Source organism: Lacerta agilis, chromosome 14 (genome assembly GCF_009819535.1).
Source record: "Lacerta agilis isolate rLacAgi1 chromosome 14, rLacAgi1.pri, whole genome shotgun sequence".
Lineage (NCBI taxonomy): Eukaryota > Metazoa > Chordata > Lepidosauria > Squamata > Lacertidae > Lacerta > Lacerta agilis.
This window is the reverse complement of record NC_046325.1, coordinates 92,256-107,000: the sequence shown is the minus strand read 5'-3', so window position 1 is coordinate 107,000 and position 14,745 is coordinate 92,256. Positions and strand designations below refer to the sequence as shown.

The 14,745-nt window shown below is 55.0% G+C and overlaps 1 protein-coding gene across 1 annotated transcript; it reads right to left on the bottom strand.

Moving 5' to 3' along the window:
- Positions 1 to 8,251: 8,251 nt before the first annotated feature.
- GAL3ST4 (galactose-3-O-sulfotransferase 4) lies at positions 8,252 to 13,993 on the bottom strand. Its single transcript, XM_033169836.1, has 4 exons — positions 13,844 to 13,993; positions 11,051 to 11,220; positions 10,531 to 10,858; positions 8,252 to 9,261 (listed from the first exon to the last, which is right to left on the bottom strand). The coding sequence occupies exons 2-4, from the start codon at positions 11,161 to 11,163 to the stop codon at positions 8,443 to 8,445; spliced, it is 1,260 nt and encodes a 419-aa protein (XP_033025727.1). The 5' UTR covers positions 11,164 to 11,220; positions 13,844 to 13,993; the 3' UTR covers positions 8,252 to 8,442.
- Between the last annotated feature and the right edge of the window lie 752 nt (positions 13,994 to 14,745).

Sequence of the window (14,745 nt, the reverse complement as noted above, 5' to 3'; positions counted from 1 at the left end):
GAGGAGAGGGAGCCCCACAGATACGGGGAGGGGGGCGGATTCCCGGCGGCGGGAGGGGGGAGAGAAGGGAGGGAGGGGGGGTTACGCTCGGAGGGGCGGGGGGATCCGCCTCCGAGGGAGGTGGAAGAGATGCGGGACAGAGATGAGGAAAGGGGGGCAGATTCCCGGCGGCGCGCGGGGGAGGGGGGCAAAGATCAAGAAGGAAGAGCGAGAGAGGGAGGGAGGCGCCGGTGCCGCATGGGGTGGGGGGGGGGGAGGCCGGGCCAGGCCGGGCTGTGCGGCGCGGCGGGGCGGAGCGAGCCAGGAAAGAAGGAAGGAGGAAGGGAGAGAATGAAAGAAAGAGGAAGGAGGAGAAGGGAGGGGGAGGAGGAGAGGGGGATGCGCTCCCCCTCCTCCTCGTTGGCTTTGTCGCGCCCCCCCCCCCCACGACAATGCTGCTTCCCCCTGGGACCCTCGGCCTCGGGGCTGGAGTCTCTGAGCAGGTGCCAGGGACTCCTCGGAGGCAAGGGGAGAGCGGGGCCCTGGGTGGGACTGGTTTCTTGGGTGTCTCTGCAACATCCCCTTTTTGCGACCGTGGCTCATTCCTGTATTCTTCTGGTGCATTTAAATGAAGAGACGCATTTGGCCTCAACGTTGCATCCACGCAGGTATTAATAATTACGTTCCTCTGCGGTTGATATGATCGTGAAGGTCAAAACAACGGCAATAAAGGAAACGGATGAGATCTCGCATTGGCGGTGGATTCATAGCGGGCGGTCCATGCCTTCTTCCGCTTCGTACAGGCTCCTGGACCCCTTCTTCCCCCTTGAGGGTCACCTGCGGGGTGGGGGATGGGGCAGAATGCCAGAATATTTGCCGCATAAAAACTCCAGGATTTGAGCGGGGAGTTGCAGGGGGTCCCCGAGTGGCAACCATCAGAGGCAGAGATCCTGGGGGTGCAATAGTGAGCCTAGAGACTCTTCCTGGCTTGAGCTGTCAAGACACCTGACTGGAGGCAGATTTCGCACTCATGGCCTGCTGGTGGGCTTCCCTCTGCCTGGTTGCAGGATGTGACCAGGCACACCCTGTGGTCGCATCCAGGTGTTGTAGGGCTTTTCTCCTGTTGCCCTAGTCCAATGGGGCTTCCTCAGGTGCCCTTATCCAGCAGCCCTCACTCATGTGGGGTTGGCATTCTGGGGGATGCTCTTCCCAAGGTGCTCCACCCGCCCGGCACCCACTCAGGCATCTTTCCAGGATCCACCAAAGGCCTTTTGGATAGTCCCAGGCCTTTGCAGGGAAACTGCACCTCTCCTCCGTTCAAGAGCTGCTGCTCTCAGGGCTTGAGCTGTTCTAAGCCTAATGCTCTGCATCTTTCTAGGGTTGCTTACAGATTCATAGATGCATATTCACTTGTGAAGGAACAAAAATATATGAGTGTGCGGAGCAGCCACAAAAAGTCTGAGGAATGGACACTTTGTCATCCTCAATTAGAGGTCAAAGGGCTTCTCTGGGTGTCTTCTAAAATCAGAATAAACCTATCCCTTATGATGATAAAATAAAAGTAAAGAATAATTTTTTATGCCCCGCCTTTTCATGTGTGTGTCTCTGTGTGTATTTACCCTCCCCCCCACACACAGTGTTTATTAACAGCATACAATCTCATTGAGAACTGCATAGCACCAGCTGTTTCATTAAAAGCAAGCATTTCCCCAAAGTCTGTTGGAACAAGGTCTTCACCTGCCAGCAGAAGGACAAGGTGGGAGCCAGTCTGGCTTCTCTAGGGAGGGAGTCCCAAAGTTGTCTGGCAGCAGCCACCACAACAAAGCCACCTGCCACGTCCCCACCAAGGGTACCTTGAGGGTGGCAGGAGCAAGAAAAGGGTCTCCCCGGAAGATCTCAAAACCAGGACAGGTTCCTATGGGGGAATAGAGTCAGGGGTGGAGGAAGCCACTTCAACACCCGGGTTGGCAAACCCAGGGGTGGAGTCACTCCATAGCACACATGCGCAACATCGCTACATTCAACGCATGTGTAGCAATGCTGTGCATGCATGCTACCGAGTGGAGGCCAGCCAGGCAGGGGCGTCAGCAGCCCAAGAGAAGCCCGAGCGGGAAGGAACGAAGCAAAGCACCAAGTGGCACCTCTCAGCGCTTTGCTTTGTTCCTTCCTGCTTGGGCTGCGGGCGGAGGGGAAGGGCAAGGCTTGGCCCACTGCTCGTCTCCGCCCGCAGCCCAAGCAGCAAACTGCGTGCCGATGGCTAACCTGCTTGGTGTGTGCTTTGCTATTTCCGAGCTGGAAATAGCAAAGTGCGAGCCGAGCAGGTTTGTGAGCCCTGCGCCGCTGCCAAGCGTTGCTTTTTCCCAGCGTCTGCGGGGCTCGGCTGGGTGTCACGGGGGGGGGGGGCGCCCAGAGTGTCACCCCTCCGGCCTGGAATCCGGGGCACCCCGCCCCCTTCCCCTCCTTCCTAGGCCACTGAATAGAGTCTTTGAGACAGCCTGGTCCACTGCTGTGTAGGGCTATTTAGGTCAAAAGCAGCACTTTGAAGTGCCTGGAAATAGACCGGTGGCCATTGGGACTGTGGCAACCAGGGGGTCACCTGCCCCAGTAACCAGCCCTGGTCAGCAATCTGGCTACAGCAACTTGGGCCTGCTGAAGTTTCTGAGGCAACTAAGGGAAGTGTTGTTGTGGCCCAGTTGGGCATCTCAAGGACCCGGCGCAGGTGCCCCACTGGATTTAAGTGTGCAAATGCGCTCCTGATGCAATACATACAGTGCATGAGCTGCTGAGACAAAGCAACGGGAGCTTACCCCATCATGTGGATTCGAACTGCAGACTTTCTGGACCTTCCAATTGGCAAGCCCAAGAGGCTCAGTGGTTTAGAGCACAGTGCCAGGCTCATCCCTTGGCCTGAAGTGAGATGAGCACCGCACCCCATACTCCCATTTCACTGGATTTAACTTTGGTACCTTCTGCTGCTTTTACCATCATGTTGCCATACATCTGTTTTTTCCCTGACATTTTGCCAATTCAGCAAAAATTCCCCCCTGACACCCTTTTTACACCCGGAAAGCAGGACATGTCAGGAACTGGCAAGCCTACCCATGATGCTCCCTGCCTTTCGGCCTGGCCTCCGTCACAGGGGGGGGGGTTGTACGTCCCCTTGGGCTCCTTGGAGAGGACAAAGGGTGAAAGAAGCTCTCCTTCCTTGGGAGGTTAGGTGGCCCCCTGTCAGGGATGCCTGAGTTGAGATTCCTGCATTGCAAAGGGTGGGGCTAGATGACCCTTGGGGTCCCTTCCAACTCTGGGATTCTATGAATACAAATGCATTAAGTAAGTAAATAATAAATAAACAAATTCCAGGTCCCTGATGAGCAACTCCAGAAATGCAGGCAGGAAGGACACCAAGGAGATGAAACATGGAGCACACCAAGTGGCCAATAGCATTTCAATTTATTGAAAAAGGACAAAAGAGAAAAAATCCTTAAATAAGAGACTAGGGAGAATGATCAATGGTCTTCAATGTCTGTATACTAATGAACAGAGCATGGGAAATAAACAAGATGAACTTGAGCTCTTGGTACAGCAAACTAAATACGACATAATAGGCATCACTGAAACCTGGTGGGATGAGTCTCATGATTGGAATGTAGTAATAGAGGGATACAATCTATTTCGGAGAAATAGACCAAACAGGAAAGGAGGAGGAGTGGCGTTATATGTCAGGGATGTGTATACCTGTGAAGAGATCCAGGATTTAAAACTTCATAGCCAAACTGAGAGTATCTGGGTCAAAATTAAGGGAGAGAAAAATAACAGTGATCTCATTGTGGGAGTTTACTATAGATCCCCAAGCCAAACTGAGGACACAGATGATGCTTTCCTGGAACAGATGACCAAGCATTCAAAAGGAAGTGAGATAGTAGTAATGGGGGATTTCAACTATCCTGATATTTGTTGGATGTCAAACTCAGCCAAGAGCATAAGGTCGAACAGATTCCTCACTGGCCTTGCAGACAATTTCATTGTCCAGAAAGTGGGAGAAGCAACAAGAGGATCAGCCATTTTAGATCTGGTCCTAACCAATAGTGATGACCTGGTAAGTGGGGTAGAAGTGACAGGATCATTAGGTGGGAGTGATCATGCTCTTCTGGAGTTTATTATACTAAGACTCAAATTCTAGACTTTAAGAAAGCCGACTTCAGAAAATTTAGGGAAACGCTGGGTGAGATCCCATGGTCAGTAATACTAAAAGGGAAGGGAGTTCATGATGGATGGGAGTTTGTTAAAAGGGAGATATTAAAAGCACAACTTCAAGCAGTACCAATGAGATGGAAACATGGAAGGTGCCTAAAGAAGCCAGGGTGGCTATCTAAAGAACTTTTAACTGAGTTAAGATTTAAAAGGGATATGTACAAAAAATGGAAAAAGGGGAAATCACCAGAGAGGAATTCAAACAAATAGCGGGCACGTGTAGAGACAAAGTCAGAAAAGCTAAAGCACAGAATGAACTCAGGCTTGCTAGAGAGGTTAAAAGCAACAAAAAGGGCTTTTATGGGTATGTCCATAGCAAAAGGAAGAACAAGGAAACGGTGGGGTCACTTAGAGGAGAAGATGGTGAAATGTGAACAGGGGACAGAGAAAGGGCAGAACTCCTCAATGCCTTCTTTGCCTCAGTCTTCTCCAAAAAAGAAAACAATGCCCAACCTGAAGAATATGGAGCAGATGATTCAGCAGGGGAAACACAGCCCAGAATAAGTAAGGAGGTAGTACAAGAATACTTGGCTAGTTTACATATATTCAAGTCTCCAGGGCCAGATGAACTACAACCAAGAGTATTAAAAGAACTGGCGGAGGTGATTTCAGAATCACAGGCAGTAATCTTTGAAAATTCCTGGCGAACAGGTAAAGTGCCAGCAGACTGGAGGAGGGCAAATGTTGTCCCTATTTTCAAAAAGGGGGAAAGAGAGGACCCAAACAATTACCACCCAGTCAGCCTGACATCAATACCAGGAAAGATTCTAGAGCAGATCATTAAGCAAACGGTCTATGAGCACCTAGAAAGGGACGCTGTGATCACTAAAAGTCAGCATGGGTTTCTGAAAAATAAGTCATGTCAGACCAATCTGATCTCATTTTTTGACAGAATTACAAGCCTGGTAGATGAAGGGAACGCTGTGGATGTCACCTATCTTGATTACAGCAAGGCCTTTGCCAAGGTGCCCCATGATATTCTTGTAAAGAAGCTGGTAAAATGCGGGCTAGACAAGGCTATCATTCAGTGGATTTGTAACTGGCTGACTGGCCGAACCCAAAGGGTGCTCATCAATGGCTAATTTTCATCCTGGAGAGAAGTGACTAGTGGGGTGCCACAGGGTTCTGTCTTGGGCCCAGTCTTATTCAACATCTTCATCAATGACTTGGATGATGGGCTTGAGGGCATCCTGATCAAGTTTGCAGATGACACCAAATTGGGAGGGGTGGCTAATACCCCAGAGGACAGGATCACACTTCAAAATGACCTTAACAGATTAGAGAACTGAGCCAAAGCAAACAAGATGAATTTTAACAAGGAGAAATGTAAAGTCCTACATTTGGGCAAAAAAAATGAAAGGCACAAATACAGGATGGGTGACACCTGGCTTGAGAGCAGTACATGTGAAAAGGATCTAGGAGTCTTGGTAGACCATCAACTTGACCCGAGTCAACAGTGTGATGCAGCAGCTAAAAAAGCCAATGCAATTCTGGGCTGCATCAATAGGAGTATAGCATCTAGATCAAGGGAAGTAATAGTACCACTGTATTCCGCTCTGGTCAGACCTCACCTGGAATACTGTGTCCAGTTCTGGGCCCCACAGTTCATGAAGGATACTGACAAGCTGGAACGTGTCCAGAGGAGGGCAACCAAAATTGTCCAAGGCCTGGAAACGATGCCTTATGAGGAACAGCTTAGGGAGCTGGGTATGTTTAGCCTGGAGAAGAGAAGGTTAAGGGGTGATATGATAGCCATGTTCAAATATATCAGGCATGTCCAACAGGTAGATCGTGATCTCCCGGTAGATCACTGGATGTCTGCGGTAGATCACTGGCTTCCCCCAAAGAAGCTGGAACAACTGTGGCTCCCCTAAAAAAAGTTCAACATTTTACCTCCTCCTGAAAAAAACTCAACAATTTTGACCTGAAGCCCCCCAAAATGGGCCTTCCTCCTTCCTAAAAAAAAAGCTCAACAACAACTTTGACCTGAACCCCCAAAAGGGGGTAGATCACTGCCATTTTTTTAACTCTGTGAGTAGATCACAGTCTCTTGGGAGTTGGCCACCCCTGAAATATATCAAAGGATGTCATATAGAGGAGGGAGAAAGGTTGTTTTCTGCTGCTCCAGAGAAGCGGACACGGAGCAATGGATTCAAACTACAAGAAAGAAGATTCCACCTAAACATTAGGAAGAACTTCCTGACAGTAAGAGCTGTTGGACAGTGGAATTTGCTGCCAAGGAGTGTGGTGGAGTCTCCTTCTTTGGAGGTCTTTAAGCGGAGGTTTGACAGCAATCTGTCAGGAATGCTTTGATGGTGTTTCCTGCTTGACAGGGGGTTGGACTGGATGGCCCTTGTGGTCTCTTCCAACTCTATGATTCTATGAGAAACAAAAAAGGATTTCCCCCTTTTAAAAAACTGGATAAGATTAACGTCCTTGAAAAAGAAAACAAAAAACACCAAGCCCTAAACTGCCTTGTGGTGAGATCTGTGGATCCAGCAGTGTCAAAAGTGCTAGGAGGAGGAGCCTAACAGCGCCCACCACTGGTGGGAAGAAGCTCCACAGTCCCCAATCCAAACAGATCCAATGGTGGCTTGGGTTGGGGAGGGGAGGTTGGGTTGGGGGTCTTCTTCTCCCTCCAGCCCAGCTAGCAGCTCTTTTTATGTGGCCTCCTTGGCTATGGAGAGAGGAGGGGCTCTTTCATGCATTGTGTTTTGAAGCATCCTTAGCCTTGGTTAGTCTGGTGCCTTCCAGACATTTTGAACTATAACTGCCATCATGGGAGCTGTAGTCCAAAGTGTCTTGAGGTCACTGCCTGGATGAAGGCTGGAGCTGATGGCAGCTGGAGCCTAAATGACCGAAAAATACCTGCTGATGAGCAGCCTCTCGCCTCCAAAGGATGTCTTGGGACATAGGTGCCAACTCCCTGGGGCCCTGCCCCTTCATGGGGAATTTTGTGCGTGCTTGGGCATCCACAAATTTTGGTGGCAGGGCCCTGCATGCCGCATGGCACCCATGGCCCTGGGCACCCATGGTCATAGGGCCAAGTTGGCACTCCTGCATTGGCATATAGGACCAGGTGGGCATCTGTCACCAGCCCCTTGGGGCATGCTGGGGCCCACGAACTCTTCTAGATCCCAGGAGACACATGCCCTCCCCCCACCCCACCTGCAGGACCAGCCTCAGCCCCCAGCCAAAGAGCCCCCACTCCACATGGCAAGAGCATAGCATGCCTGGCTCTGCCCTCTAACCAACACCAATTTCAGCTGCTTCCCTCCACCCCCCCGCAAGTGTTTAAAGCCCTTCACATGAGTTGCTTCAGTGCTCCACACAACAGCCCTACAAGGTGGGTGGGGCAGTACCATTAGTCTCCCATTGCTGAATGTGGATGGGGGGGGAGACCCCACCTCCTTCCCCATCACGAGTCTGTGGCCAAAGCAACAAAATGAACCCGGGTCTTTGAGGCTTCCATGCCAGCAGGCTGCCCCTGCAAGGAATCTGGCCCACTGTGGCTGAGTCCCAGGTAAAGAGGTATGGGGGTTCCCCCCCCCAGATACAGGACCCCACTTCCTTGTGCAAAGTCAGGCCTGGCTGAGGATGCTGAGCTGAGTCACACAGCAGGATCCAGCGGCTGCTCTTGAGTTGTGCCTGAGAATTGTTGGATCCACTTTTCATTCCATCCTTGCTGACAGGAAGGCCTCTTGAAGCTGATGACCCAGCAGTGGCCACATTTAATCAGGGGCTGTAGTGGCATAGCACGCGGGGGGTGCTACCGTGGCAACTGCCCCAGGTGCAAAATACTTGCCTTGCCCTGGGCGCTGGCAACCCACGCTATGCCATCAATGGGCTGCATAAAGTCCCCCCTCTCCTTTGGCAGTATCTACGTAGAGGTCGGATGGCCATCTGCCATGGATGCTTTAGTGGTGATTCCTGCATTGCAGGGGTTGGACTGGATGACCCTTGGGGTCCCTTCCAACTCTGTGGTTCTACAAAGAAGCCACGTGAATCTCTCAACATCCAGCTTCTTTAGAAGGCGCAGTGCCAGAGGGAGCTTATTCTGGGAATCCCAGAAATGTGGGCAGAATGAGGTTTTTCATGGCACCCCAGGTCCTCTGTGCCTTCAGCACCCAGCCCATGCCAAGCCTGTTGGGGGCCAGTTGGCCTTTTTGCACCCCCTTCCGCTTGCCACTGCTCAGGGTCCATGGGGGGGGGCTACCTCACCCCGCCGGCCTGAGAGCCGTTGCCCTGTGGGGGTGGAGGAAACTGCTTGGCATCCAGAAGATCCTTGTACTGGAGCTCGGGGGTCACCATGCGTTGGCACAGTGCCTGCCATTCGGGGTCCAGGCTGGACCTCAGGGCGTAGCCCAGGATGGGGGCCTGTCCAAACTGGAAGGGGCGGATGCGCTCGTCCGCAATCTGCCTCGCCTCCAGAGGGCCCCCTCCCTGCAGGCACTGCTGCATCAGCTCTGCCCGCCGCTGCTGCAGGGCGCCCACCTCCCGGGCCAGGCGCGCGCGGCCAAAGCGCTCTGCATGCTCCCAGAAGCTGCGGTTAAAGTGAGTGTAGAGGTGCCAGTCCAGGTTGTTCCAGGCCTGGAGTCGGGCAGCCTCTGCGGGCGCCAGCGGGCGGATGGACTCAGGGCTGCGGAAGTTGTGGCGGAAGGCCAGCATGTCCTCCTCTCCCCAGCAGAGGGCGTCGCGCAGGAGCACCAGCGACTCGTCCATGTGCTCCGTCAGCAGGACCAGGTGGAAGGTGCGCTCCAGTGTGGCCAGGGCAGCCTGGATTGGGGCCAGGCCAGGGGCTGCTGGTGGGTCCAGGCCAAAGTCGAACCACAGCAGGTTGCGGGCGTAGTGGTTGCCCCTCTCGCCGGGGCGGTAGAAGCGCTGTGGCGAGGCCAAGAACTGGGACAAGGTGCCGGCACGGCGGAAGGCAGGGACGACACCCCGGTAGTAGGAGAAGGCCGACTCGGCCAGGGAGACGGGGTGCCTGACGATGGAGAAGTAGAAGCTGTCCGGGGGCATGACTTTCTGGACCTGAGGAGGGAGAAGGATGTGTTGGAGGGAGCATGCAGGGCACAGTCTGGTTCTCCAAATCCCCCCACCTCATGTGTGTCTAGTTCTGGGCACCACAATTTAAGAAGGATGTTGGCAAGCTGGAAGGTGTGCAGAGGAGGGCGACCAAGATGGTGAAGAGTCTGGGGGGAATGGTAGAGGGAGCTGAACAGGAAGAGCCATTCAACAGTGCAATGGACTCCCTCGGACACTTGACGTCTGGTGAGGCAGCCTAGAAACGCCTTTACTTCTTCTGCTGCTGCATCAGAGGGTCTGAGAGACTTTTAAAACTGCCATTGGAACAGCCCACTTCTAGGTGGATGTCAAGCCATTCCTCATTCAGTCCCCCAAATTTGAAACCCAAGCTTCCACTCTTTCACAGGGCTAAGGCTGGGAACCCTCCCCACCTGCATCTACTCATGAATAGCCACCAGTTTTCTGGGGAATCCTGCCTTGCAGGGGGTTGTACTATCTGGCCCTGGGGGGTCCAGCTGGATCAGGCCAACGGAGGTCCATCTAGTCCAGCCTCCTTTTCTCTTTTCTCGCAGTGGCCAACCAGAGGCCCATTATGGGAAAGCTGCAAGCCGGATCTGAGCACAAGAGCGGGATTCAGAAGCATGACTGTCTCAGACTGCGGAGTCAAGGCAGAGCCACCCTGACTAGTAACCATCCACAGCCCTTCTCCTCCCCCGTGGGTGTGTCTGATCCTCTTTTAAAGCTGCACAAATTGGTAGCCCCCGCTGCCTCCTGTGGGAGGAAGTTCCACAGTTTAACAAAGAAGGACTTGCCTTTCATCTGCCCCGAATCTCCCAACATTCACTCTCCTTGGATGCCCACGAGTTTGAGAGGGTGCATTATGGAGGCACCGGTTCAGACACCAGCCTCCAAATAATAATAATAATAATAATAATAATAATAATAATAATAATAATACATTTATTTGTGTCCCACCCTCCCAAGCCTGACTCAGAGCGGCTAACAACAAGTAAAAATAGCACAGTGTACATAAAATCACACAGTCAACTAATTAAAATACATTCTAAAATCAACTCAGAATCAAATTAATGGCAACCACTGGGTTAGAGTTCTATGAGGATTACAGAAGGAGAGAGGGGGTCAGACTGTGCCTTGGCCCAAGGCCTGGCGGAACAGCTCCGTCTTGCAGGCCCTGCGGAAAGATGTCAAGTCCTCTTGTGACAGAACGTTCCACATGCCCCCCAGCCCCTCTCTTTGAGCCCCACCTGGTCTCACCTCAGGCAAGTTGAAGCGCATGTGGTGGCAGAGGATGTTGAAGGGGCGCCCTCCGGGATGCCACCCTTTGACCCGCCGTGCCTGGAAGAGGTTAGGGTAGCTGAACTGGTAGCGGGCGGGGAGGGCAAAGCGCAGACCCCGGGCATCCCCAAAGCGGTGCAGGAGGTTGACGATGGTGCTGCTGCCCGTCTTGTGGCTCTTCAGGAAGACCAGGTGGCGTCTCGGCTGGCAGCGGGGTCCTGGCCGCCCCTCCGCCGCCTCCTGCTCCTGTCCCGCTTTGGCCAGAGGGGGAGCCCAGGGGGTCGGGGCCAGCTGGGACAAGGAAGCCCTGGAGGAGGAAGAGGAGATCAGAGAAGCCCTCACTGGCCAGCCTCTGTGTCACAGGGGGCTGGGCTGGATGACCTTTGGGGGTCCCGCCTGACTTTCCAATTCTAGGATTCTATGGCATTGCCTTGAGTGGCCACCGGGGGCACTGCTGAGCATTGGGTGGTGCTGAAGGCAAGGAAGGTGGAACAGTTACCTCTTCTGAAAGGAGACCCCGAAGAGCTGGATGGTGAAGCCGATGGTCATGGAGACAGCCAGGGCAGCCCACAGCACCTGGAAGCGGCAGCAGTGCCCATAGAGGACCCTCATGGTCCTCTGGCCTCTGGGGGGCGGGGCGAGATTGGGGCAGGCCAGGAAGCCACAACCCTGAAGAGGAGGAGGAGGTGTGTAAATGGAAGAACACATAGCCACAAATCACGCCCCTCATTTGTCTCAATTTCATAGAGCTGAAAGGTACCCCTGAGGGTCATCCAGTCCAGCCCTCTGCAATGCAGGAATCTCAGCTCAAGCAGGTGGTCTCTGATTAAAAAAACAAAAACAAAAACCAAGGAAGGAGAGTCCACCACCTTCTGAGGGAGCTGGTTCCACTGCCATTTGTCCATTTCTTCCTTGTCATCTGAATCCTGCAGTGCAGAGGGTTGGACTAGATGACCTTCAGGATCCCTTCCAACTCTATCGTGCTACGAATCCATTGGTTCAGAGCAGTGGAAAACAAGCTTGCCCCATCTCTCCCAGGCATGGGCAGCATCCTCTGCTCAGCCTCACCCACTGGGAGACCTTACCTGAGGACCATCCAGGGCTGCTGAAACTCCAGAGGGAAGCAAGAGTTCCTGGAGGTGCGTGGCCTGTGGGGGGCAGTCAGAGGATGGTCATGGGGCTCCTCCCCAGAGCTCCTTCTGGCCTTCCTCACCCCACACCCATGTCACACTCCCCACAGTTGCATCCTGGAGCCCAGCACAGAAGAGGCAGCCATCTCTGGGGTGTGCAGGAGCGAGCACCTGGCCAGCACAAACACTGGTCCTGGCCCTCCCCACCCCACACCTGGCCTTCCCCCCCCCCACTCTGCACACATCTTGGCCCAACCCAGCTGCTGCTGCAGCATCTGGGAGGATGAGCCAGAAAAAGAGGAGGAGGAAGCAGCCAGGAGACAGATGGGCCCACCCTGCCCAAGCTGAGGGTACCTGGAGGCTGAGTCTATGGAGAAGGAGCCCCCAACACCACCACAGGTGCTGCAAACCCAGCACCTCCTTGCCTCCCGCAAAGGCCTGTGCTTGCGGCAGGAAGGAAGCCCCTCCCTTGAAAGAGCAAACCTTCCAGCCCCAGACATACCAGGTAGATGGGTAGGCTGGAATTCCACTGGGCAAGAGAGGCTCCACCGGGTCAGGGGCTCCATGTCCCTGGGGGAGGACGCCTGGAGGAGCCTTCCAGCCCCTCAGCCACCCCATTGCCGCTGCTGCCTCCTCTTTGGAGCTTGCCCTTTGCCTTCTGCCTGCCACTCCTCATTAAGGACTAGGAGGATTAGAAGGCCTGGACCAGCCTGGCAGATGGCAGCGGCCCTGCGGAGGAGGCTTAGGAGGCACCTGGGGAGGAAGGGGCCTCTGTGGGTCAGGACTGGGACAGCCCAATGGGAGGGAATCGCATCCTCGCTGGTCCTTGTGGCACCCGAGAGAGGCAGTCCCAGGAGTGTCTTTGAGGGCCCTGGCATGGAGAGAATGGGCAGAGAAGCAGTTTCCTCCCTGGTGGGCAGCCAGAGAAGCTCAATGGGGGAAGATTCAGGGCGGACAAGAGGAAACCCTTCTTCGTTAAACTGGGAAACAATAGCCACCAACCTGCAATGGCTTTGCAAGAGAGGGCTATCAAGGGCTAAGAGCCGGGATGGTTTGGCCCAGATCCTGTTTGCAGGTTTCTTGAAAGACTCTTCTGAGGTTCTTATGAATGTCTTCAGTCTGGGACAATTGCCTGGCCTGTCCCCCCCCCCCCAGGTCTCCAGTGGGGTAAAGGAGGGTCTGCTTGCGGGGAGACTGATAAAATGTCCAGGAGATCTAGAAACCGAGCAGAGTTGAGGGAGTTGGGTACGATAGCCATCTTCAAATATGCCAAAGGCTGCCACATGGAAGAGGGAGCAAGCTTGTTTTTCTCCTGCTCCGGAGGGTAGGACCCAAACCAACGGATTCAAACGACAAGAAAGGAGATTCCGACTCAACATCTGACGGTAAGATCCCTCGGGAGGCTGCGGACTCCCCTTCTCGGGAGGTTTTGGAGCAGAGGTCGATTGGCCCGCTTTCAGGGATGCCTTAGCCGTGACTCCTGTGCTGCCGGGGGTTGAGCTAGAAGACCCTTGGGGGTCCCGCCCAACGCCACAGTTGTGTGACTCTGGGACGGGTCTGCGCTGCCGCCTCCACGCCGTGCTTCCGCCCTCTTCCCCCGCAACCCCTCTCGAGCGCCCCGGTGGGCGGGGGCCGGCTTCCCCCACGTGGCTCCCTTGGCACCCGGAGCGGAGCAGCTGCCGGCCAGCTGTCCCGGGGACACATGCCCAGCCCGGGGGCCTGGCGCCCCGCCCGTCCGCTTCCACCAGTAACTCCGAGCCGAGGCTCCCTCCCCCCGAAGAAGCCGAAACACAGCGGCTTCTGGGCACGTGCAGAGCGCCTTCTCCCTCCTCGCGCTTTAAACTGCCCCTGCCCCCGGGTCTGGAGTCTGGACCCAGTTGCTGGAAGCTGGCTCTGCTCTGCTCCCCAGCCCCGCCACAGCTCCGGCTTCGCTTCTGCTGCCCCGGACTTTTTTTTGGGGGGGGGGGTCGGTGGGGGATCATCTGTCCATGCAGACTAGCTGAAAATGCATGAGATTATTGCGGAGAGTGTAACAAGTCGGTGTGTGTGTGTTCCAACCACCGGAGATGCGGGGGGGGCTCCCTCCTTCCTCCGCCTTGCCCTCCCCATCAATGAATTAGACCGGTCACCCCCCCCCCGAAGCGCAGTTGCCCCCGCCTCACCTGGGAAGGGCAGTGTGTGTTTGGGGATGTCGCTCAGAGCCTCCCCCCGCCGTTGCCCGGGCGCCTCACTTCCATCCTGTGGAGCTGGGGAGAAGAGAGCCCGATCCGAGCCTCTTCGGGGGAGCCCCTCGCTCCGAGGGTGGGGGGCAGACTGGCGTGACAGAGCTCCGCCGCCTCTCTCCTTCCCTCCTTCCGTTGTCCTTCTTCTCTTTCTCCTCCCGAACTTTTTCCTTCCCTCCTTCTCTCCGCCCCCTTCTGCCTTCCCAACTTTTCTCTCCCCTCCCCCGCCGCCGCCCCGCCGGCCGTCTTTTGTCTGCGCCGCCCCAGCCCCTCTCCGGCCCCTCTCCCCGGCCGGCAGTCGAATGGCGGGGGGAGACGGCGCTGCGCACGATTCTCCCCGCCGCCTCGAAAACAGCAGCGAAACTCCGCCGCCGTTCCGCGCCCCCTCCCCTTCCTTGGGCACGCTGCTCCCAGAGCCAGCCTCCTGCGGGTCCTCTGCACATGCTCTGGAGTGTCTCTCTCTTTTGCTGGATTTCGGGGCTGAATGCTGCGGTGGGTGGGTTCGCTTTCTTCCCGGCTCAATGCCTCCTCTTCCAGCTTCAGCAACTCAGCCGCCCCCTCCCTGGCCTCCCACCTCAGGATATCTTAGGACTTTTAATCTCATGGTCATGGGTTCGAGCCCCACTTGGGGCAAAAAGATTCCTGGATTGGCCCTCAGAGTCCCTTCTATGATTCTATCTGCTGCTCTTTGGGCCCTAAATGTTTGGAGGCTCCGTGGCCTGCAAGGTGGGGGGTGGAACAGGGGTGGGGGGTTTCTGCTGGGGCAAAAGCGTCCCCACTGCATCCCAGAGGCAGAAGATTCCTGCATGGCGGAGGGGTCAGACTAGAGGACCCTCCCTTCC